Source organism: Culex pipiens, chromosome 3, assembly GCF_016801865.2.
Source record: "Culex pipiens pallens isolate TS chromosome 3, TS_CPP_V2, whole genome shotgun sequence".
NCBI classification, from domain to species: Eukaryota; Metazoa; Arthropoda; class Insecta; order Diptera; family Culicidae; genus Culex; species Culex pipiens.
The window spans coordinates 64926815-64951945 of NC_068939.1; the positions used below are offsets into that span (position 1 = coordinate 64926815).

Consider the following 25131-nt stretch of genomic DNA (forward strand, 5'->3'; position numbering starts at 1 on the left):
TCACGCAAATCGAAGAGGGGTCGGGGCAACTGCTGTGTGAGTTGGCGGAGAATTACCCAGTGAGTGGAGGGTTTCAATTGATTTGGAAGGGACACTTGAACATTTTTTGAGATATTTATTGCTATTATATTTAAGTTGCTCGAGACATGTAATATTGCTTCGATTCCTGTTGATTTTGTTGTCTTGAAATCTCTGAAATAATAATATTTCTGAAATCGAAAAAGCTCCCTTTCTATAGATTTTTGAGGTCTTTAAATTCATTTTAACCCATCCAATTTGCAAAATTTAAACAAATCTGTTAAACTGGTAGACGATTATCCAAGAAATCTTTCAAATCCACTATCTCAGCTTAATTGAAGTTCCGTTGACTGTTAGAAAAAGATTATCAGAAAATGGGATTCCTTTGCCGTTTGTAGGAATCTGGAAACAGCCAAAAGAACAATAATAAAAAGAAAATTGCCCATCTACGACGTCTCCGAAAATCCATTAGACACCCCTCTCCCCTCAAAGGAAAATTACCACTCGCGAAGGAATTCCGAGTTGGCAAACTTTTCCCCGGGTATTCACCGATGAACCGATCGAATTAAGCTCTAACCGTATTGTGATTTAGTCATTTAGTTCCATAAGATAACCGAAAGCGATTCAAAACAGGTGAAGAAAAAAAAATCACTGCCACTAAAATAATAGTACTACGGGTGCAGTATTTGTAAATATTAGGGGTGCTATTTGTGCATAGTAGTTGCTAATTAGTTACGAAGAAACAAGCGCAAATGTGAGTAACAAATTTAAAAACACACACAGTTCAATAAAAACCAACTTGTCTTTCAATGCCGCTTTTATTTCACTCAGGTTAAAAAAAAAGAACCGTCCTCCTTCACCGAATTATTCATCTCCGGGCCAGACGATTAAATCTAGTGGAAAATCGTGCTCGTCGCTGGGGAGTTGGCCCTCGGGGAGCAGCTGCTCGCGGAAGGCGACCCCCACAAGGTAGGTTTTGGTCCCGGCAGCGGTGCCGTCTTTAGCCTCCTTCTGGTTGGGAAATTTTGCAAAGTAGTCGCGCAGGAAACGGTCGTAGTATCCACCTCCGTGGCCAAGGCGACGTCCGCTCCGGGTGAAGGCCACTCCCGGAAGGATAATCAGGTCCAAGCCGGCTGTGGGAAAGAAGAAGGGGAAGAAAATTAAAACGTTGAATTAATTTGTACATTTCGATGTTGTCGTGCTATCTTGTCGTACGTCGCTTTTTGACGTTGCGAGAAAAATGCGTTTCAATGTTTGACCTTAAATAAACAAAAACGAGAGCACGCATTGCAAACAATAACAAACACGTTTTGTGTGGTTGATCATTCTGTGCATCGTCCTAAAGTTTGGTTAAATTTGGTTGCTGGAGTCCCGAGTTATAACTGAAAATGTTTACGATAGTCGGGCATGTATATGTGTCAAACGCATTCTGACCTGAAATGCCTTTAGCCAATTGTCACATTTACAACAATTTTCATGCTGTGTCAAGATAGCACAACAAGATTGAAACTTCTTTCATATGAAAAGTGACAAAAATGCACGGTTTTATTGAATATCTCAGGATTGAAATCGAATTTCGGGGATCTGTAAAGGTCAAAAAGTGAGGCATTATGAGCTGCACAAAAAGGCGTTCTAACTCAATTTGGCCCAGAATGCACGTACGACAAGTTAGCCCTTTTATTTTGAGGAATTGCTGAATATTTAAAAATCCATATCTTGAATAATAACTCTATGATTATGCCAAGGATACCAATTTAGTAAAAAACTTTTAAATAATTAGCTGAACTTTTAGAAAAAAGTTAAAGCATTTCTCTAGCTCGACTTTTCACACAAAATATTCATTTATTGGTGCTGTGGCATAAGTTGGTCAAAATTTATTTGGAAGTGTTGCCAATTATTCAAAAATATCATATCTTCAAAAAAACGTGGAAAAAAATTAAGAAAAATCATTACACATAATATCAGATATAAAATCAAATTTGCAAACACAAGATCCTCTGTAATTACTCTTAGCTTTAAGAAAAATGTAATTACAAAAGCCGACTCGGTCCTAACCAGGTCCCAGTACGGAAAAGAACCTATTAAAAATAATTTTATGAAAAAAAAAACAAATTTGCAATCAAATAGTTTGTTTGCACCGTTTTCATGTTAAAGCCACCTTAAATTATTTTTTTGCTTTTTTATTTTTATAGGATATTTTTTTTTATAGGCAATTTTCCGGATTTGCTTTTGACAAAAGTTAATTGAAAATTCGATGCCTCTGTGCTCTTTTGTTCTAAGCTTGCTGGTTTTCCTATCTAGTTAGCATAAGAGAGCACAGAGGCATCGAATTGTTCTTTTCAAATTTTTAAAAACAAAATTTGGTTGGTAGCATTTTACTCACCTTTACACCACCTCAATACCTAATTATGTTGAAGCTTTTTAAAACGATTTTTTACATCAAACAATTTTGTCAAACATGTTTTTTGGCCTTTTTCACTTATTTCAAAATTTAAGTTTTTTTTTTCAAAAAACTGGAAACAATGTCAAATGTATTTTGACCAATTGCTTTATTCAACATAGGGCGTTCAATTTTCCCGGGTTTTAGATCCCGGAAAATTTTTGAAACAGTCATAAAATCTATATTTTCATTATATTTGTTATGGAGCAATTCCAGCTCAAACCTGGAATTTTTCTGGTACTTTTGAACCCGACCCTCTCCGATTTCAATGAAACTTTTTAGACATGTTATCCTAGGCCTATATAAGCAATTTTTGTGTATATGGAGCCAGTTGCACTCGATAATAACATTTGAGAAGGGCGTAGGGGTTTTAAATATTTTTGTATTTTGTAATTTAAATATTGCTGTATCTCTAAGCCGTTAGGGTAGGGTAGTCATCAATGAGACACTTTTGGTTTTCAACTTTCAAAGATTTTTCTCATTTTTTCATCAGTATGTTTTAATGAGCTTTTTGTTGCATTTTCTTTCTTTTAATGTGTTCTAACATTGATCAAAATATGAGATCGATCCGACATCTACAGCCAGTGTTATTCAACTGTCTCATTGTAGACGCACTTGGCAGGAACAATGAGACAGCTGGGGAACAATGAGACACACTACGAAAATCAAGATTTTTCTAACAAAACATCATGTTTTGTATTGTTCCATTGCAGGTAACTTGCCTTGAACATTTTAGAGCAATTTTGCCAACATGAAACTTTAATTAACAAAAGTTATACTAAAAAGTATTTAAATTTTGTAAAATTCGTATATTTATACCAAATAACTTTGTATTTTTGGTTAAATGAAGTTAAAACTCTATAAATATGTCAAAAATCACTTTTAATTCATGTTTTGAAAGATTTCCATAGATTTTGAAAAGTTTAATGAAGAAAAATCAAAGTGTCTCATTGTTACCCATGAGCTGCAATGAGTGGGGAACAATGAGACAGTCCTGTATACTGGGTATATTCTAAATTTTGGCCAAACCTAATGAAAGGACATTGTAGCCCAACTCAATCCCTATGGAACGTCGAAAGAAATTTGAAGAAATATTAGTTTTGGTGTTAATGGCAGCCTACGAGCGAAAAAGTAATTTTTGTCCATAATTTACTTTTACACCCCAGAATCAAACATTTATGAATAACTTTGCAAGGGAGCGTCCATAACCAAAGCCACTATAATGGCGGACGTGTATCCAGTAGACACACCTTTCCCCCAAATATTAGCCTGATTGGTTGAAACTACGACTTGTGAGAGCCATTTTATCATTGTTCCCCGTGTCTCATTGATGACTACTCTACCCTACATCGTATCAGAAAGTGGTCTAAGACAAACTTGTAGGAAGTTAGACGGGCTTTCTGAAAAAAATACACTGAAACAAAAATACACGCCAATTCTATGAGATTTTTCAATTTAAGTTTTAAGTTAAAAAGTTAAATTTTAAGGTGATGTCACGATTTTGTTTTGCTCAATATTTTTGTGAAAATAGCCTTAAATGTGACAAAAAGACTCACGAAAAATGCAGGATGGTATGCCTCTCCTAAAAAAATACAAAAATCATTTACTAAAACTGTTTTTTTGAAAAGTGGTCTAAACGTCAAAATTTTCAAAAACCGATAGTGGGAATCGATTTCCCAGACAATTTTACATAAAAGTCTCCATATTGACCATTGTCCTATGTCCAATCCTTGTGAAGATACAGCGGTTTAAAAATAAAAATGTTGAAAAAATAGGGTTTTTAGTCGTTTTTGGCAATTTCTATATGACAGACTTGAATTTTCAGTCTCGTGAATATTTTTACTGAGCTTTCCAGTTTCCCATAAGTTTGTCTTTGACAGCATTTCAATTGGATGTATGGGCTTACAGATATAAGCGTAGTTACATTGCTCATAACTGAAAGTAGAATATTTTTTTCAGTGTGGTAGAAACCTGGATAGTAAATAAGCTTAAGTAAATATTTAAACGAGTCAAAAGTTACAGCGTTTTGAATATTTACGTACCATCTTTGTATGGACAGCAGCCAAAATTGTATGGAGACTTGTATGGGTGAACCAATTACACAAAATAGCTTCTTTGGTCATAGGACAGGGCAATTTTGTAGAGAATTGCTCATATGTAAATCAACAAATCGACGTCGTCGTGCTATCATGTCGCACCCGCCATTTTGACGTTCCGAGAAAAACGCGTTTTAATGTTTGACCTTGAATAAACAAAAACGAAAGCACGCAATGTAAACAATAACAAACACGTTTTGTTTGGCTGACCATTATGTGCATTGTCCCGAAGTTTGGTTGAAGTTGTTTGCTGAAGTCCCGAGTTATAATTACAAATGTTTACGGTAGTCTAACTTGTACGTGCGTCAAACGCATTCTGACCTGAAATCCCTTTGGCCAGTTGTCGCACTTACATCAATTTTCAGGGAGTGACAAGATAGCACGACAAGATTGAAACTACTTTCATATGAAAAGTGACAAAAAATTTCGGAGCTTTTTTGGTTTTCATTGAATATCTCAGGATTGAAATCGAATTTTGGGGATCTGTGAAGGTCAAAAGATGAGGCATTGTGAGCTGCACAAAATGGCGTTCTTAACTCAATTTGGCCCAAAATGCACGTACGACAAGTTAGCACGACGGCGACGAAATGTTAATGTAAATACTTTCAGAGCGATATTATTCATGAAAGACAACTCGACTTTTCTCAAAATGCTAGATGCAGGTAAACTGATGTCAAACTCAATTTTTGTTAGTTGAAAATTCCTCACAGATAATCTCTAGAGTTTTTTTTGATTAGGTCCTATAAACATATGAAAGACAATAGTTTATTGGTCCTTTTCAAAAAAAACTCTGGATCTTAAATTACACAGCAAAAAAAAAAGTTGAATCGGTCCTAACCAGGTCCCAATATATAAAAACCCAATAAAAATACTTTTTTGTAAAAAAAGATTAACCCAAATTTAAATAAATACAAAAAGAAATGATTGTCCAAAGTCTAAGAGACTCATTAAATTTTCAGATGGTTAATTTATTCCCGAAGCAACGTAATCGCCCGCAAAGTAAATTTCCAACATAACACCACTTGATCGCTTCATGTTGCCTAAATCTCAGGCGTTTTCTCCAGGCATCAAACAAAATCTGGGAAAAAAGCTCTTTACTTCGCTCCGGTCTTTGCTTCACACGGTCCATATTTTTTTCTCATTGACTTCCTTTCCGCTCGCAGACTTTGAGAGAAAAAGAAGAGAAGAGTTGAGAAGCTGTTAAACATCATCATCACTTCTCGACCCATCATCATTATCACGGAGAACCGAGCCGTGTTGTCGAGGTCAAACGCGCACTCTGTCAGTGTCAAGCGCGAATCGAAGATGACAGGATTTTTTGATTTTTTTTGTTCCTTCTGCTGGTTATGAGAAAGAGAAGCTGGAAACGATCGATTGGCGGGAAGGAATTTTCACTTCATTTTCGCGTGCACGTGCCCATAATGGGGCAATTTTCGTTAAGTAGGTGTACTTAACGAACGCGAGCTTGATTGATGATGGTGGCTTGATGATGGCACCTCTTTAAATGGAGTGAATTTTGATTGCATTTGAGTTAAGCGGGTTACATTGTTGAGCTTTAATGAATTTCTGGGTATTTATTTGAAAATGTTAGAAATTTTGGGACGAATGAAAATGCTTTTTTCGACATGCGATTCCACGAGAAAATCTACCACAATAAATAAATTCTCCCCACCAACCTGTTGCTAGACAATACTCCCGGGTGTCGTCCCCAAAGTCGGGCTGCTTGATATTCCAGCTGGTTTTCGGCAGCCCCTCGTAATCGGCCATATCGGCGAGCCGGACCATTCGCATCGTGGTCCGGTCATACGTCGGAACAAAGACCTGTGCGTGGGTGGGCGGGCGGTAAAGAAAAGTGGGCACGTGTTAGCTCAATGAAGCATTCCGCAGGGGCAGAGACAGAGAAATGGCAGTTATTGCGATGAATGGTGAAAAATGTGCACGAAATTAGGTGGAAAAGTGATGGAAAATTATTGATAAATACACCATTTTAATTTTACTTGACAATCTTGAGAGACAATCTTTTAAAACATCATTTTTAAAAGTATTGTTTAAACCTGTTGTTTCGAATAAATTTCAAACGAAAAAAAAAGTGACTTTCCCCATCCCTGCAACCAATTGCCAAGGTCGCTAGACTCCATCGCCAATATTTGGCCCCCTCCGGGAGAGATGGATGCTGGGATCAGAAAAGGTGTCGTGGCAATATTATGCTTCGCACGTAACACCAAGCAATGTCTTAATCGAAAACGATGGCTGGTTGATCCTGAAGGGTGCAGAGGAAAAAAGACGCGTCAGAATTCAAGGTTTGTGGCGCTACGCTGAGGTTATGCATCATTTCACGATGCTAAACGAGCAAAGGGGAAGCTTTCTTTCACTCGCACCTGTTGGGGGAGGAAATGATTAATGAGACGTGGCGAGCTTATTGATAAACTTGGGAAATGAGTGGCGAGGAAATTTTGCTGCAATTTTTAATGGATTGTGAAAAATAATCGATAAAGAATCACAAGTGACTGAAAAAATGATTTTTTTCTGCTCAATCTCATTAATAGGTTGTTTTTTGGAAGCTACAATCTGAACATGAATTGCAATTTAAAAAAGCAAAAAAAGTACTTTGTTGTGCTTTGGATTTGAAATAAACCACAATTCGGTAACCAATGTAGGTCAGATTAAATAAGTTTGTATTGGATAAATTTCTGTTCTTTATTTATTTTTTAAATTAATAAAAAAGCTAGAAAAAATTATTTGATAACGACTGAAAAAAAATAATAAAGAAACAAAAACTCCACAAAAAATATGATTTGAGAATATGCTATTTTACTTAAAAAAGTTCAGTTTAAGTCACTACCACCAACTGGGACAAATTGGAACTGTCGAACAGTGATAGTAGATTTTACAGCATTAAATTTGGAAATCGGTGTACTAATTTTGTGGTTCCGTATAAGAATTGAAAAATGTGAGTTCATTTGCTGCCTCAATTCATTATAATTATTCTTATTCGCTTCGAAATTGAATTAAAAAAACATTCGTATACGTTTATGTACAATCCAATCATTTAAAAAGATATAAAATTACACAGAAAATATTTTAAGAGGCATTTTGCGGATCTGTAAACAAAAATTTCAACAATTTTCTATATCAAGCCAAATTTATGCTGATATTTTCCCAATAAAAAATACACTGCATTAAAACCCCTAATGTCTGTTAAGTATTCAACTATTCTTCCATTTTCATAACCGGATTTGTAGATGTCTTTATTTTCAACTTCGGAAAACCCGGGACAAATATTTAAAAAAAATTCCGATATTCTGACCCGAGATATCCCGGGATGGAGGCACCAAAAATAGGCGCTTATCCTGTCAACTATTCATCGGTCTGATAGTCGAGCGGGCTAAGGCGTTAGTTGTCTCTGTTAGGGCTGAGTTTGAATCCCGACGGTTGTCTTCTGCATACGAGCAATTCCAGCTCAAATCAGAAATTTTTCTGGTACTTTTGTACCCGACCCTCTCCGATTTCAATAAACTTTGTTAACATGTTATTCTAGGCCTATATAAGCCATTTTTGTGTAAATGGGGCCAATATTACTCGAAACTTACATTTGAGAAGGGCGTAAGTTATTTGAATGTGTTTGTATTTTGTAATTTAAAAATAACTGTATCTCGAAGCCGTTGCATCGTATCAAAAAGTGGCCAAAGACAAACTTGTAGGAAATTGAACGGGCTTTTTGAAAAAAATACACTGAAAGAAAAAAACACTCCATTTTTATGAGATTTTTCAAATTTTAAGTTTGAAAGTTAAATTTAAAGGTGATGTCACGATTTTTTTCTTTCGAAATTTTTGCGGAAATAGCCTAAGATGTTACAAAAAGACTCACGAAAAATGTAGGATGGTATGTCTCTCCTAAAAAATACAAAAATCTTTTACTACAACTGTGGTCTAAACATCTTTTTTTTTTAAACCGATAGTGAGAATCGATTCCCTAGACAATTTTACATAACAGTCTTATTATTGACCATTGTCCAATGTCCAATGCTTGTGAAGATACAGCAGTTTTAAAAATTGAAATATTGAAAAAATAGCTTTTTTGTTGGTTTTTGGCAATTATTATATGACAGACTTGATTTTTCAGTCTCGAACATATTTTGATCGGAAAGCTCGTCCAATTTCCCATAATTTTGTCTTTAACAGCATTTCAATTGGATGTATGAGCTTACAGATATAAGCTCAATTAGTTACATTGCTCATAACTAAAAAAAATATTTTTTTCAGTGTTGTAGAAACCTGGATAGTAAATGAGCTTACGTGAATATTAAAACGAGTCAAATTAAAAAGCTATCAAAGGCAAACATATTGGGAATTGGACGAGCTTTCCGGTAAAAATATTTTCGAGACTAAAAAATCAAGTCTGTCGTATAGAAATTGCTCAAAACCACCAAAAAAGCTATTTTTTCAACATTTTTATTTTTAAAATCGCTGTATCTTCACAAGGATTGAACATAGAACAATGGTCAATATGGAGACTTTTATGTAAAATTGTCTGAGGAATCGATTCCCATTATAGTTATTTTTTTTAAATTTTGACGTTTAGACCACTTAAAAAAAAAAACAGTTGTAGTAAATGATTTTTGCATTTTTTTAAGAGAGACACACCAACCTGCATTTTTCGTGAGTCTTTTTGTAACATTTTAGGCTATTTCCTCAAAAATTTTGAACGAAAAAAAAATCGTGACATCACCTTCAAATTTAAATTTTTAACTTAAAATTTGAAAAATCTCATAGAATTGCCGTGTATGTTTCTTTCAGTGTATTTTTGTTTAGTAAGCCCGTCCAATTTCCTACAAGTTTGTCTCTGACCAATTTTTGGTACGATGCAACGGCTTCGAGATACAGTAATTTTAAAATAACAAAATACAGCATATTTAAATAACTTACGCCTTTCTCAAATGTAATTTTTGAGTACAATTGGCTCCATATTAGAGTGGCCAGAAAAAATGACCCCCTGCTCCACAAGCGGAAAACGGTTTTTTGGGTTATTTTAAGCATCTGTGTAAATTTTGGGCTAAATTGGATGAGATAAATCCTTTGATACCCGAGCCTAAAGTTGATGAAAAAATGTTTTTCATACAAAAATAACTTTTTTAAATCGCTAATAACTTTTCAGGATCGAGTTTTACAGCTTTCGTATGTTCTACAAAGTTGTAGAGCATTAAATTTCCAATAAGAATCTCACTTTTGAGAATATTTGGATGGAAGTAGCGCACCGTGTAGACCAAACCGTAAGAAACTTGGGTTTTCCATACATTTTTTCGATTTTTCCCATACAAACTTTACCTTCGAGTATCAATGGGTAGATGTTGACCGATTTTGCTCATATTTGGCCCAGAGTCCTAAAATAACTCAAGGAACTATATTCAGCTTGTGGAGCGAAGTGTACACTCCATATACCTACACAAAAAAGGCTTATATAAGCCAAGGATAGCATGTCTAAAAGTTTCATTGAAATCGGAGAGAGTCGGGTACAAAAGTGCAAAAAAATAATCCTGATTTGAGCTGGAATTGCTCATACATTTTTGCTATTTCCCGCATATAAACTTCAACGATAACCTTAACCGATTTGGCTCAAAATTAGCACAGTTACTTATTTTTGCCTAAAAAACCAAACCAGGGGGTATGTCTTGAGATTTTCCAAAAAATTTCTTTTTTTCTTGTCACTCTAACGCTTACCTGCTTATTCTGAGCAAACATTTGTTTCATTAGCTCCACCGTGCTCACTTCTCGTTCAGTGCTCAAATAGATGCTAACTCTTTTACAGTTTTTATAAAATGGCAACTCTTGTATCTGTAAAAAAAAGTCTTAATAAAATATAATACACTTATATTTACGACTCCAACTTTGTCGATCTACCTTTCTGGTAATTATCTCCGACTGCTCGGCCCTGGCCGTGGCACTCATCGCTCCGAGGGTTTCCTTCATCTTGTGCCGCAGCGCGACTTTGGCGGGGTTCTGCAGTCTGCTCATTTCCGATTGCTGTGAATTGAGAATTGGAGGAAAAAATCAAAGTCCTCGCAGTATCAACATCTAGCTGTTCCACAGATAAGGGGGAGGGGAAAAGTCAATTTTCACCTGCGCTCAGCGGGTGGTGGAAATGACTTGTCGTGGCGTCCCACAGAGAGTTTCTGCTGCAAACGACGATGTTGATGGCGTCGTTTGGAAACAATCTGAATGATATTTTTTGGGTTGTGTTTTGCGCCACAAAACAGAGCTCTTGAAGCTTTCCTTTGTGGGTGGTTTTAACAAGTGTGCACGGGTGCACAATTTTGAGCGTGAACGGCAAAATCGCAAAATATTCCGAAAATTTAAATTGGAAGCCCGGTATTTTAATGGAAATTTCCAGCTAAATGAAGCACACTAATGGCGTTTGAAACTAGTTGCAGGAGCAATGTGGTGCACTTGCACTTCTGTGGTGCAGCAAAAGCAGCAAACCAATGCATTGTTTGGCGGTTGCACCGGATGAAAATTGAAAACATTTTCGAGAAAACACCTGCTGCAAAAGTTTAGGTTTGAGTTGAGCTATGAAACTGTTGGTGATTGTGGATATTGCTTTCTATTTATTTCAGGAAAAGTTTTCCACAAAAAAAAAATCATAGATACAAGAATAAACACTCATAGAAGAAAATGGTAGGAGTGGCAACATAAAACAGACAAGGCTTAGAAAGAAATTTTTCAAAGTGTCAACCTTTAGACAACATGAACTAAGACTAAATGATAAGTATTTCCAGATGAATATCATGTTGAATTATCTCCGAAAGTGCCAACACTCGGCACTTCATCACGGGCTTACCCTCGCTTGAGGGAGTTTTCATAGCCAACAACAATTTAAGGAAAGCGGAAATTTCCCAACTCCAGCCCGTGCTGCAAACCTATTGGCGCTTGTTTAGACTTTTCTCAACTTTGCAGCAGGCAGAGGCTGCCAGGGATAATGCCAAAAGCCAAATTCCGGAAGTTGGCTCGAACTCGTCCGTAATCAAATTCGGCGAGGTCGTACCCCGGAAACGACCTCCCGAAACGAAATGAGTGGCGGAGAGCTTTTTGAAAGTGAATCTCTGGAGATTAGGTAACCAGTTTTTCTTCAGACAGTTTGAAAATATAATGGAATTGTTGTGCAAAACTGACCAAGAGTTACGAGAATCTTCACAATGTATTAATTATGTTTAAATAATATTTTTAAAGGTAATGGAAGCATGAATAACAAAAATAAAAATAAATCCATCCAAATAAATCCAATCCAACCAAAAAAAATTGAAAAAAATACCAAAACATAAGTTGCATAAATTCATTACAATCGTGCTATCTTGTCGAATGACAATTGTGGTTTTGGTTGAGCGTCTAAGTAGAATGCATTACTATGAATACAAAGAGACGAGTTGTTCCTTTTAATTCCGCTATATATTTTTAATATCTTGACAGATACGTATTTCGTCTACTACTTGCAGACTTCATCTTCATGTTCTGTCGAGAACAGAACACTGATGATGTCTGCAAGTAGTAGACGAAATACGTATCTGTCAAGATACTAAAAATATATAGCGGAATTAAAAGGAACAACTCATCTCCTTGTATTCATAGAATGTCAATTGTTTGGTCCTGAAAATCTTGTTTTCTAAAAATAACTGAAAGCTTAATGGGACCATAAACAATAATGCTTGTTTATTTGCAAAGTTCCAAAAGCGTTTGCTAAAAAAATGTGTTGCAGAAAACAGTGCAATACTCTCAGTTTTCCTAAATCGAATATTTTTGAGTGGACAAAAGGGACCAACTTTCGAGCCGAACTTTCTGGTTTCAGTGTATACGGTATTAAAGACGTTGACCATTTTTTGATTTAAATTTGAACAAGGGCATAATTCAAATCATTTGGCTCTTTTGGAATGTAAGTTGTGATTCCAAAAAATTGAAAAGAAATATCAAATGGTTGAGAAAACGAGTTTCAATTTTTAACAAATCAAAACGGATAAATAGATTTCAAGCTAAATATTATCCGCTAAAAATTAAGGACGGAATATGTAGCATTTATAAAGCCGATTTGTTTTTATAATTTTGATCCATTGCCATGTTTTATCTCAGCAACCAAAGGATGGATAATAATGTGCAAAAAAGAGAAATTTTGGAAATTTTCTAAGCTAAACAAATAATTATATTGTATGAGTGTCCATCCTCACATAGTGTCTATTAACAAAAAATAAAAAACAAATATTCTGAAAATGTTAACATAAAAAAAGCTTTAACTCGAAAACGGTGCTTTTTAACAAAAAAAAACAACAAAGTACCGTTTGATTCCAAATTCATTTTAACATCCAATCATTTTTTTTAATATAAAAAAAAATCATGACTTGGCGAAAAATTTAACGTTTGTCATACCTAGACCTAATGACTGTTGATGCTCAAAAATTGCTATATTCATGGGGACCATAATTCAAAAACACCTAATATTACGAAACGTGGAGAATGCTTAAACAAATCTCAAATATCTAATTTAAAAAGGCCTTCAATTGTTTGTCATCATTTTTTTTTTCTTCAATAACTATAAAATTTCTTTACCAATTTTTAACGTAACATAGGTAGAAATATTTTCTAAATTTCTTATTTTTTTTTTTAGTTAGATAAGGAAGATTGTACTTGACATGACATTATCTACCGATTAGAACTAAAGCTAAGTTTAAGAGTGAAAGCTGCTGAGCATATTTAAAAATTTAAAATAAATAAAAAAAACTTTAAAATTTCGTTTTTTCACGTGGACCACACTTTTTTTGAAAACTTCATGGAGCTTGTTAGAAATTTTATTAATTCATCGAAAAGGACAGATTTTTAGGTTCAAAAATAAATTTCTGAAGTTAAATTCATTTAGTCATTTTCATAATTTTACCAGCATGGTAATTGGTCAGTAAATTATTATTACAAAAAATGCAAAAATGAAATATTTTTTTTAAATTTTCGAAAAAAATAACAGAACAATCGATGCTTCAAAACGCGGGATAAATACTTTGCTGTGTTCGAATTGAATTTGCAGTCCGTTTAAACAGCTTACTTAAATTATTTGATTTTATATTCTTATTGCCTCTTTCAACAACGGTCCCTGTATTTTCAACTCAGAGAAAGTCGACTGTATCTTCTTAATGTTAATTTTACAAGAATATTTGCTACTATTCAATCATTATAAATTTATTAATTCACTTGTAAAAAATCAATTCTTTGCAACTCACACACAATATACTTGTTAAGTCAATTGAATAAAGTTTTGATTGTAAACCTTTAAAATTATAAAATATATAGATATTAAGGATTAGAGTTGTGCATAAAAAGTAACAAGCACAAATCCATGGAAATTTCATTTATGTTTAGTTGAAGAATCATTTTGTGATGGCTCGATGATTCCGATGGTTTTTGTTCGTAATTTACATTTAAAATGCTTTGTAAATATAATAATTGTTGAATTGATTGAAGAAAATTGTTAAGTATCACGGGATTTCACGGATATTTTCAAATTTCACTAGTTTCACGCTGTCAGCGAAATCGTGAAAATTCATTAACCCTAAACTTCACTATAGCTCAAAAGTTGGTATTTTTTTACACTGAAACATATCAAATTAATTAAAAGTTTTGTAGTGGGTAAAGTTTGTCAAATTCGAGTTTTTGTTATAAAATGTAACTGAAAAAATAAGTACGTATTTTTTAAGAATAGTCCTAATTACAACCTACAACTTTGCCAAAGACACCCAGTTGATCAGAAAATCTCTTCTAAAAAAATAGAGTTTCGAATACATGTTTAACAATTTTAATTGGGCAGTCCCCAAATTAGTTTGGAGGAATCGATCGACAAAATTGCGTTAAAATCAAAAATTCTTGAAAACTGTTCTGTTATGCAGTTAACCTCAAACTTTCTTTTGGAAAAATCATATAAATATAATAAACGAGTAGTATTAAATATACCTCAGTTGAAAAACTAAAAACATATCAAATGAAAAACATTGCATACTTTCTACAGAGAAAAAGGGCCTCATGAAATTAACTAAAGCCCACCACGACAAGCCCAAGCCAATTGAATTGTGTTTTCTTCAGCTGGGGGTGGTGAAAATTGTTAAAGCAAAATGAGAGAGGGCGGGACAAAGTTTCCAATCTGATGATCTCGACGATACTCAACCGACCGACCGACCGACGAGGATGATGGCAAAAGTAGATTTAATATAGTTTCCGGTTTCTTGTCGACAGCGAACGGTGGAGAATGTCGACACTGGTGGGGTTGGGAGAGGGTGGAAATGAGATCCTTCAGATGATGTAATGTTATCTTTAGGTGCGCGGAGGCATGCAAGGATGCGACTTCCTTAGCTTCGCTACAATGTTGGCCAAGATTGTCGTACTGGGTGTGTGGGTGTGTGTGAATGCAGGAAATTCAATTTCAGGAAAATATTGGCATGTTTACCAGGCAGCCAAGGAGGATGTCTACGATAAAAGTGTATTTTTATCTAACATCAACAATAGAATTTAATCAAGCAAAAGTGAATTTAATCGAGATTCGCTTTTTTATTCTGTTAACCTCCAGGTCAATGGCAGAAAAGGGCATACTCAATATTACATTCCGCAGCGCAACCAAATTGTTGCACGACCCAAAAGTCATTCGATTCGCTCCACGAATCATGAAGATATGCTCATATCTGCGGTCGTCAAGGATCACAAATTGTTATCTTTCCATGATGTGTGAGCAATATCGTTTATCCCATCGCACATGCCAGGCAACCCATCCCATCTACATTCAGGACTTGCTTTCCCAGGAATGAAATGCTTATAAATTCAGGTCATGCTCCGGGATTGCCACAAACGATGCAGAGCTTTGGAAACTGTTAGAGAAATAAGGTTTTTTTGTTGTCACTAGTTTGTAGCCTTTGAAGGCAGTATTTGAACTAATATGAACAGAAAATATTCAAAAAAAAATAATATTTGAATGCCTTTTTGCAAAAATTATAACAATAGGGTAATTCTCCGCCAACTCACACAGCAGTTGCCCCGACCCCTCTTCGATTTGCGTGAAACTTTGTCCTAAGGGGTAACTTTTGTCCCTGATCATGAATCCGAGGTCCGTTTTTTGATATCTCGTGACGGAGGGGCGGTACGACCCCTTCCATTTTTGAACATGCGAAAAAAGAGGTGTTTTTCAATAATTTGCATCCTGAAACGGTGATGAGATAGAAATTTGGTGTCAAAGGGACTTTTATGTAAAATTAAACGCCCGGTTTGATGGCGTACTCAGAATTCCGAAAAAACGTATTTTCAATCGAAAAAAAACACTAAAAAAGTTTTAAAAATTCTCCCATTTTCCGTTACTCGACTGTAAAAAAATTTGGAACATGTCATTTTATGGGAAATTTAATGTTCTTTTCGAATCTACATTGACCCAGAAGGGTCATTTTTTCATTTAGAACAAAATTTTTCATTTTAAAATTTCGTGTTTTTTCTAACTTTGCAGGGTTATTTTTTAGTGTGTAACAATGTTCTACAAAGTTGTAGAGCAGACAATTAATTTTTTTTTGATATATAGACATAAGGGGTTTGCTTATAAACATCACGAGTTATCGCGATTTTACAAAAAAAAAGTTTTGAGAAAGTTGGTCGTCATCGATCATGGCCGTTCATGGTCACCCGCGACAGACACGGACGACGAAACAAAGAGAAACGCAAAAAGTAACTTTTTCAAAACTTTTTTTCGTAAAATCGCGATAACTCGTGATGTTTATAAGCAAACCCCTTATGTCTATATATCAAAAATTTTGTAATTGTCTGCTCTACAACTTTGTAGAACACTGTTACACTCTTAAAAATAACCCTGCAATGTTAGAAAAAACACGAAATTTTAAAATGAAAAATTTTGTTCTAAATGAAAAAATGACCCTTCTGGGTCAATGTAGATTCGAAAAGAACATTAAATTTCCCATAAAATGACATGTTTCAAATTTTTTTACAGTCGAGTAACGGAAAATGGGAGAATTTTTAAAACTTTTTTAGTGTTTTTTTTCGATTGAAAATACGTTTTTCCGGAATTCTGAGTACGCCATCAAATCGGGCGTTTAATTTTACATAAAAGTCCCTTTGACACCAAATTTCTATCTCATCCCCGTTTCAGGATGCAAATTATTGAAAAACACCTCTTTTTTCGCATGTTCAAAAATGGAAGGGGTCGTACCGCCCCTCCGTCACGAGATATCAAAAAACGGACCTCGGATTCGTGATCAGGGACAAAAGTTACCCCTGAGGACAAAGTTTCACGCAAATCGAAGAGGGGTCGGGGCAACTTTTCCCGATTTCGTGTGAGTTGGTAGAGAATTACCCAATAACATTTTTAGTTTGGTTCCAATTATGGCAAGGCGGTAAATTTTTGAAGTTGAAAAAATCAAATTGTCCAAATTGACAAACTAATACTAAAATTGGTGAAAAAAAATACTTCAAGAAGGTTTGGTAACCACTGCTGAAGTTCAACGGAAAATAATTGCTTCTTTATAAATTGATAAACTCTAATGGAGAACGTGATTCATCACTGTCAATACTACACTAACATTCTAAAAAGCTCCACGAGCATAACCTTTGTGTGAGTTTTAGCGCTATTTGAAATGATAGTGATCAGCTGTTGAATTGCATTCATTGAGTAGAGAGATAGATGGATGCATAATTGAAGGCACGAATACGTATGAAATTGTGAGAAATTATTCAAGCTCCATTGCACAGTGGTCCAGATCGCAAAATTAAGTGGAAAATGGATTTTCCGAAAAATGGTGACGTTTTGGAGCTTTAGTGTCTTCAGAAGAGTTGTTGCAAATGGAAAGGGGCAACTTTTGGTTTGGTTCAAAATTAGGGTGGTTCACGATTAGGGTGATTTTGAAAATCTAACTTTTCAGGAATATTTTTGGGAATTTTTTTGTCTTCTAGAAAGTTGATGGGCTTGCCAATCCAAGCAACTTTGTCGAAGACACCAAAATTTTATCTCGTAATCTACGCCTTCTATGACCAAATTTATAAAAAGCATCTGAGCAAACCTTCAAAAATCAGTTTTTTGAACGTGGCAATTCAGGGTTAACTTTTAGAGAAAAGTGATATTCGGAGCACTTTTAGAGCTCTACAAAACAAACATTTTCATTTTTTGACATGTCAATTTGGACTTAAGGGTCAAAAGTTACAGCCATTTTAAGGTAAAAAAGATGCAAATTTAAAACTTAAATATCTCAAAATGGCGCAAGCCAAATTTTAAGCACTAGGTTGCATTTGAAAGAAGAGATCTAGCACTACAAACGCTGAAAAAATCTCAGGGGTGTTTTTCTTTAAACTTGAGATATCTTCATTTGAAAAAGTCTAATTTTCAAGGGAAAACCTTATGGGACCACCCTAACGAAATTCGAAAATTGTCCAAATATATGTTTTTCCATGTAATTTTGCCCGCTGAATCTGAATCTGCCCTCAGAATTGAGCCAAAATGTCAACAAATCGATTTTTGGTCATATTTTGGGTTTAAATGATAATTTTACATGGAAACCCAAAATATGACCAAAAATCGATTTGTTGACATTTTGGCTCAATTCTGAGGGCAGATTCAGATTCAGCGGGCAAAATTACATGGAAAAACATATATTTGGACAATTTTCGAATTTCGTTAGGGTGGTCCCATAAGGTTTTCCCTTGAAAATTAGACTTTTTCAAATGAAGATATCTCAAGTTTAAAGAAAAACACCCCTGAGATTTTTTCAGCGTTTGTAGTGCTAGATCTCTTCTTTCAAATGCAACCTAGTGCTTAAAATTTGGCTTGCGCCATTTTGAGATATTTAAGTTTTAAATTTGCATCTTTTTTACCTTAAAATGGCTGTAACTTTTGACCCTTAAGTCCAAATTGACATGTCAAAAAATGAAAATGTTTGTTTTGTAGAGCTCTAAAAGTGCTCTGAATATCACTTTTCTCTAAAAGTTAACCCTGAATTGCCACGTTCAAAAAACTGATTTTTGAAGGTTTGCTCAGATGCTTTTTATAAATTTGGTCATAGAAGGCGTAGATTACGAGATAAAATTTTGGTGTCTTCGACAAAGTTGCTTGGATTGGCAAGCCTATCAACTTTCTAGAAGACAAAAAAATTCCCAAAAATATCCCTGAAAAGTTAGATTTTCAAAATCACCCTAATCGTGAACCACCCTAATTTTAAACCAAACCAAAAGTTGCCCCTTTCCAGTTGCAACAACTCTTCTGAAGACACCAAAGCTCCAAAACGTCACCATTTTTCGGAAAATCCATTTTCCACTTAATTTTGCGATCTGGACCACTGTGCATTGCAAGCAGAATGCAGATTTAAGGAAGGGGTAGTTATGCATTACCAATGAAATCAATAATAGGATTATTAGATAATGAGTAAATCTTTTTTCTGTGAAGCTTTGATTATATCTGGCAACGCTTTTGTTCATGGTAGATTTCTAAGGCAGAATTAATTGATTGAAAAATCTCTTTTAAACCCTACATCGTCACGAACAATAATATCAGCAATTTAATGGTGCACAGCAACCAAGTAAGTTGTTGTCTTCTTATTCAAAAAAACAACAAAACTACGGTAGCAACTTTACGATGCATGTTATCCAAATGTTTGTTTATAAACTCGGCTGCTTGTTCAATTTCACCCCCAGGTAAAATATTCATAATTAATTGGTGGATAATTTATTTGCTAAAACCTTCAATAGTAGTTGTGGCGCGACTACTTACATTGCGATCAGGCAAATACTTCCAGACACTGCTGTAGAGTTGGGCAACAACTTTCGTCTGAGCTTGGCCACTTTCTGGTTTCATAGACAGTTATGTCGCTTTATTATCAATCGTGGCAGTGTGGTCGTGAAAGAATACATTTTTCGACCGAAACACACAAACGCGGCAGCGCACGGTAATTAAGTGCTGAAAGGCACAGAGATGAAGTGTAAACATGGGACATGGTTGCCAATTATAACAATTATCACCGTGATAACGATGGTGTGGTGAGGTTGCATGACGTGATACATGACGAAACATCTTTTTTTTTAAACTTTGAAACTTCATTTTTCATGCAAAATCGATTTGAAATCAAAAAGTGATTTTCAGAAATTTTGGAAAAGTGCACCGTTTTCAGAGTAAATCCACGAAAATTTTGATTTTTATTCTAAAATTTTGTAATTTTTGCGTTTAGTAGAAAGTGCCCGGGTTGCCCAAGTTGGAGAAGATTTGTTGTGAAAAGTTTAGAAAATTTCCTATAATTTTATCCAAGGAACATTCAAATGTCGATATCTCGTAGCAATTTCAAAAACTGAAACATACGGGTAATTCTCTACCAACTCACACGAAATCGGGAAAAGTTGGCCCGACCCCTCTTCGATTTGCGTGAAACTTTTTCCTAAGGGGTATCTATTGTCCTTGATTACGAATCCGAGGTCCATTTGTTGATATCTCGTGAAGAAGGGGCGGTACGACCCCTTTCATTTTTGAACATGTGAAAAAATACCTGTTTTTCAATAATTTGCAGCCTGCAAAGGAAGAAAAGTTTAGTGTCAAAACGGAATTTTATGTAAAATTAAACGTCAGATTTGATGGCGTGCTCAAAATTCAGAAAAACCTATTTTTCATCGAAAAAACACTAAAAAAGTTTTAGACTCTGCAATTTTGCGTTAGTCAACAGTAATTTTTTTTGGAACATGTCATTTTAAGGGAAATTTAATGTACTTTTCGAATCTACATTGATCCAGAAAGGTTATTTTTTCATCAAGAACAAAATTTTTCATTTTAAAATTTCGTGTATTTACTTATTTTACAGGGTTATTTTTTGGAGTATAACAATGTTCTACAAAGTTGTAGAGCAGACAATTACAAAAAAATTGTATATAAACATAAGGGGTTTGCTTGTAACCATGACAAATTATCGCGATTTTACGATTTTTTTTTTTTTGAAAAAGTTACTTTTTGCGTTTCTCATTGTTTTGTCGTTCGTGTCTGTCGCGGGTGACGATCGACACAATCAAATTAAAAAAAAAAAAAATTCGTAAAATCGCTATAACTAGTGATAGTTATGAGCAAACCCGTTATGTTTTTATACTAAAATTTTTGTAATTGTCTGCTCTACAATTTTGAAGAACATTGTTTCACTCTAAAAAATAACTCTGCATAGTTAGGAAAAACATGAAATTTTAAAATGAATTAACCCTTTTTGGGTTTTTGTAGATTTTAAAAGAAAAGTACATTAATTTTCCCTAAAAATGACATGTTCCCAATAAAATGCGTTACTCAGGAAAAATGGCAGAGCTTTTAATACTTTTTTAGTGTTTTTTCGATGAAAAATACGTTTTTTCCGAATTTTTAGTACGCCATCAAATCGGGCGTCCAATTTTACGTAAAAGTCCCTTTGACACCAAATTTCCATCTCATTACCTTTTTAGGCTGCAAATTATTGAAAAACATGTCTTTTTTCGCATGTTCAAAAAATGGAAGGGGACTTACCACCCATCCTTCACGAGATATCGAAAAGTGACCTCGGATTAGTGATCAGAGGCAAAAGTTACCCCTTAGTACAAAGTTTTCACGCAAATCGATGTGGGGTCGGAGCAACGGCTGTGTGAGTTTGCGGACCCATTAATTTTATAAATTTCTGAAATATTAAAGTAAAAACTTCGTTATTATTTTTACAACCACTACATCTCACTGTACATTATCAAGTTCTTCTAAACTATTGTAGAGCTTCCCGAGCAGACGGAAATAACTTGGGAATAATTTTTTTTTGATATTTGAAAATACTAGGCCAGTAACATTTTATGTTATTAATAACAAGATTTGTTATTCGCCGTTATGATTTTTTTGTTATTGGATTGTTATTGTAATAACTAGTGCGTCCATCCCGGGAATTCCCGGGACAAAATTCCCGGGATTTTTCAAAAACCGGGAATTCCCGAATCCCGGGAATTTTTATAATTTGTCCCGGGAATTCCCGGAATTGAAAAAAAAAACAGATTTTGGTCTGGAAAATCAGATTTGGTTGTTGAAATGGATAAACAGTTGAATACATAGTAATCGATAAGAATTTTAAAGAATTAAAATTTGTATTCGGCATATACCAGCATTAATTTGGCCTATTATTGAAAATTGTTAAAATTTTATTTTACAGATCCGCAAAATGCCTACCGCTTTAAATATTTTCTATTAATTTTATAAATTTTTAAAAGACTGGGATTTATAACTACGAAATTTAATGAATTTAAATTCGAAAAAAATCATAATGAATTATTTTTCACCAAATACCGGCAATTCAGGACCAATGTAAGGAATTAAGACAGCTTATTAAACCAATCTTTTGCATAGTGTTTTGAATGGCTTCGGTTAAAACAGAAACAGAACAACACAATTATTCAGACCAACCAGAACTTTAGTCAACCTATCTAGACTGTAGTCCCGATTTACGCCAGCTGGCGGAAGTAACTCAAAGATAATTTGTAAAATATATTTTATATGAAACATGAAATTCAAAACTTATCAAAAAGTTATACAATGACTGGTATCATTTTTATTGTACTTGTTTTTTTCAAAATTCATTTTTCAAGCTGTTGAAATTATGTCATATAAAAAATATAAATGAAATATATTTAAAAAAGACTTAATTAATTTAAATAACATTGGAATTAAAAAAAAATGAAATCCAAAGCACAACGAAGAACAAAAAATATTTGTTTAAGCTATTTAAAAACTGTTGTCCTTGTTAAGATTGAAGTGTAGATTATCACCAATTAGTATTATCAAGCCAATTCTATGATTTTAAGCTTTAAAAACATAACAAATATTATGAAAACATAGATTTTGTGACTGTTTCAAAAATTTCCCGGGATCCCGGGAATTCCCGGGATTTCAAAAATATTTTTCCCGTTTCCCGGGAAATTTAAAACCCGGGAAAATTGGACGCCCTAGTAATAACAGACTAATAACATTTTAAGTTATTCTTCGAACAAATTTTTGTTATTATTTTTTGTTATTTTAACAACTAATCCGATCATCCCAATAACAGTTTGAGGTATTCTTCCATAACAAAAAATGTTATTCCCAAGTTGTTTTGGCTTTCAACCAATATCAGACCAATAACAAATTTTGTTATGATAACATAAACTGTTATTGAACTATTATGCAAAAATGGATTGTGCAAGAATATTCCATAACACTTTCTGTTATTTTAACAGTATTTGTTATTGAAATGGCATGAATTTAGTTATTACCGTCTGTTCGGGTTGTCACAATTGTTATCATTTGTTGTTATCAAATTGAACATTTTTATCAAATGTTTTAAAAAAGCTCAAACGGTTTTAAAAAGCTCATTTTCAAATTAAAATAAAACGAGTTTATCAAAAAAGACCCCTGAGATAATTTCAGCAAATGCACCATATAATGTGTACTGTCAGATGCTTCCAAGAGCAAAGTAAAACAGTGGTAAAACTCCACCACCTTTTTTGGACACAAGATAAACGCCATTTTTGCACAAGATACACGCCATTTAAAAAAAAATGTCGAAAAAAACAATTTTTGGCTATAACTCAAGAGATTAGCATTACAGCGGGCTAATATGTTGTGAAGAGTTGTTCATTACATAAAATAACACATTTTCGCCGAAGAAAGCCCAATGTTTTTAGAATTAATAATTAATAATTAACAATTATTGAGGAGTTCCGTTGTAACAGTGCAATAGGGCGAATCTGCAATTGTAAACAAGCAGTCTATCCCTCTCTTACTTGACGTGAACTGTCACTTCTAATCTAATCTAATCTAATCTAACACAAACGCAGCCAGTCCGATGAAAGCATGCTGGAAAGTCTTGTGATTAGATTACGCCCCAAGCACTTTTCTTGTCAATATTAATAATTGCAGTACATCCGAGAACACCCGAAAATGAATTGCAAACATTAAAGCGGCCAGCCCTACTGCGTTGTGTTTACCGCAGAGAGGATTCTGTGAACGGATCACATTTCTCAGAATCTACAGGGGAGGAAGGATGCGTGGACATACCGTACCAAACGCTCCGAATCAGTTGTGGTTGGGTGTGTAAGTGTAAATTTGGCAAATAATTATATTTTAAGGGGGGATCGTGGAAATGGAGGAATGGGGATTGGGAAAATGGAAGATGGAGAAGGGGTAGGAAGGATATTTCATTTAAACAATAGAATATAATTTACATTGGTATGGTATGTACGGACAAAAAAAAATTATGGAAAGATCTCACCAAAACCTGGATATCTTTAATAGCAGCTTCAATCATCATTTTCCTGCAACCGGAATTGCACACAGCCTGATGGCGTGACGATAGTCACCTCCTCTAGGTTCTTGATAGTTTTCGGTCGACGAATCGATCGAATAGAATCTGATTCAATTTAGGGGCTGTTTAAGTTTCAGGCTTTGTTGGAAAGGCTGGAACCATCAGGAAATCTTCACCGTTCCGCCATACGAAAAAGTTCACGGAGAGCTTCACTTTTTTCTTCAGCCACAGAAAGATTCTCTTAAAGAATAAAGTCACCCGATGAACAAATCCGAATCCATCGTGGAATTTTGTAAAAATTGGCCAAAAGATGCCAACGAGGAATAAATTGAAATAAAAAAAAACACCGGAGAAAACGTCAAATTTACGACACCCTTACTTGACGTGAACTGTCACTTGAGCAAAAAGGATAGACTGCTTGTTTACAATCGCAGATTTGTCCTTTTGATCTGTTACTACGGAATTATAACTATTTTTAGGTGATTTTGAATCTATGTTCAAGTTGCCATGTTTTAAAAATGGGACATTTTGGCGCGAAACCATAGAAAGCATCTGAAAGTATACACTTTCAACTACATTTCCTGAGCAGTTGACACAGTTTGAATGACACAGAGGTTTCACAATTTCAAGAGCATCTCCACCTCGCCGATTCTATTTGGTTTTCTTAATTAAGGGCACAATTGGGTCCTAAAATGAAGCTTAGATTGCTGATATTATTGTTTATAGCGGTAAAGCTTATTTTTTTTTAGTACAATGACCCTTTGTACGACCACAAAGAGTTTAAAATTGATTTTTAAGTCAATTTTGAAAAATTATCCTCGCGGTCCTTCTTGACAGAAAAGCTCCTACTTGACAGCTCGTTCCAAGGGGACCATAGTTGATCCATCAAAAAATTGTTGTCTTGTCAATATTTTTTTTTTTTTGCATTAAAATGAAAAAAAGTGATCAGAAATGGTTTTGAATCGTGTTTTTTACTGTTGTACATAAAAATTTACATAGGGCTTTAGTACCCAATTACTTTCGGTCACTTCCAAGGCTTCCTCAATGATTCACTTTCACCATTCACACTTTCTGGCCTCACTTCTCATTTAGCAACATTCCAAGGCAGCAGCCGACCCGTACCTCGCACTTTATCTCCAGCACACAACGGCGACGCGGCCCAGTGTTTGAAATCCGTCCGGTATCAACAGCTTGCGCGTCGTCGTGTTCTTTTTGCCTGCAACACCCCGTTACTATCAGACGTGTGTACCGACTACTACGACGA

At 34.7% G+C, this 25131-nt stretch overlaps 2 protein-coding genes across 6 annotated transcripts in view; one reads left to right on the top strand and one right to left on the bottom strand.

Moving 5' to 3' along the window:
• The window catches only part of LOC120424971 (uncharacterized), a 159645-nt gene extending 158817 nt beyond the window's left edge, over window positions 1-828 (top strand). For both annotated transcript variants that reach the window (XM_052710421.1, XM_039589326.2), the window contains exon 5: window positions 65-828. The gene's annotated coding sequence lies outside the window, so the exon portion shown is untranslated. The remainder of the gene's footprint in view (window positions 1-64) is intronic.
• LOC120424981 (5-formyltetrahydrofolate cyclo-ligase) lies at window positions 810-25124 on the bottom strand. 4 transcript variants are annotated; one of them, XM_039589349.2, is made up of 5 exons: window positions 24990-25124; window positions 10453-10575; window positions 10273-10386; window positions 6231-6375; window positions 810-1151 (listed from the first exon to the last, which is right to left on the bottom strand). In XM_039589349.2, exons 2-5 carry the CDS (start codon window positions 10564-10566, stop codon window positions 883-885), a joined length of 642 nt encoding a protein of 213 aa, XP_039445283.1. In that variant the 5' UTR covers window positions 10567-10575; window positions 24990-25124; the 3' UTR covers window positions 810-882. The 4 variants fall into 4 exon arrangements, with proteins under 4 accessions (XP_039445283.1, XP_039445281.1, XP_039445282.2 ...); XM_039589347.2 differs by having other exon boundaries at window positions 24949-25089; XM_039589348.2 differs by lacking the exon at window positions 24990-25124 and adding an exon at window positions 19325-19451.
• Between the last annotated feature and the right edge of the window lie 7 nt (window positions 25125-25131).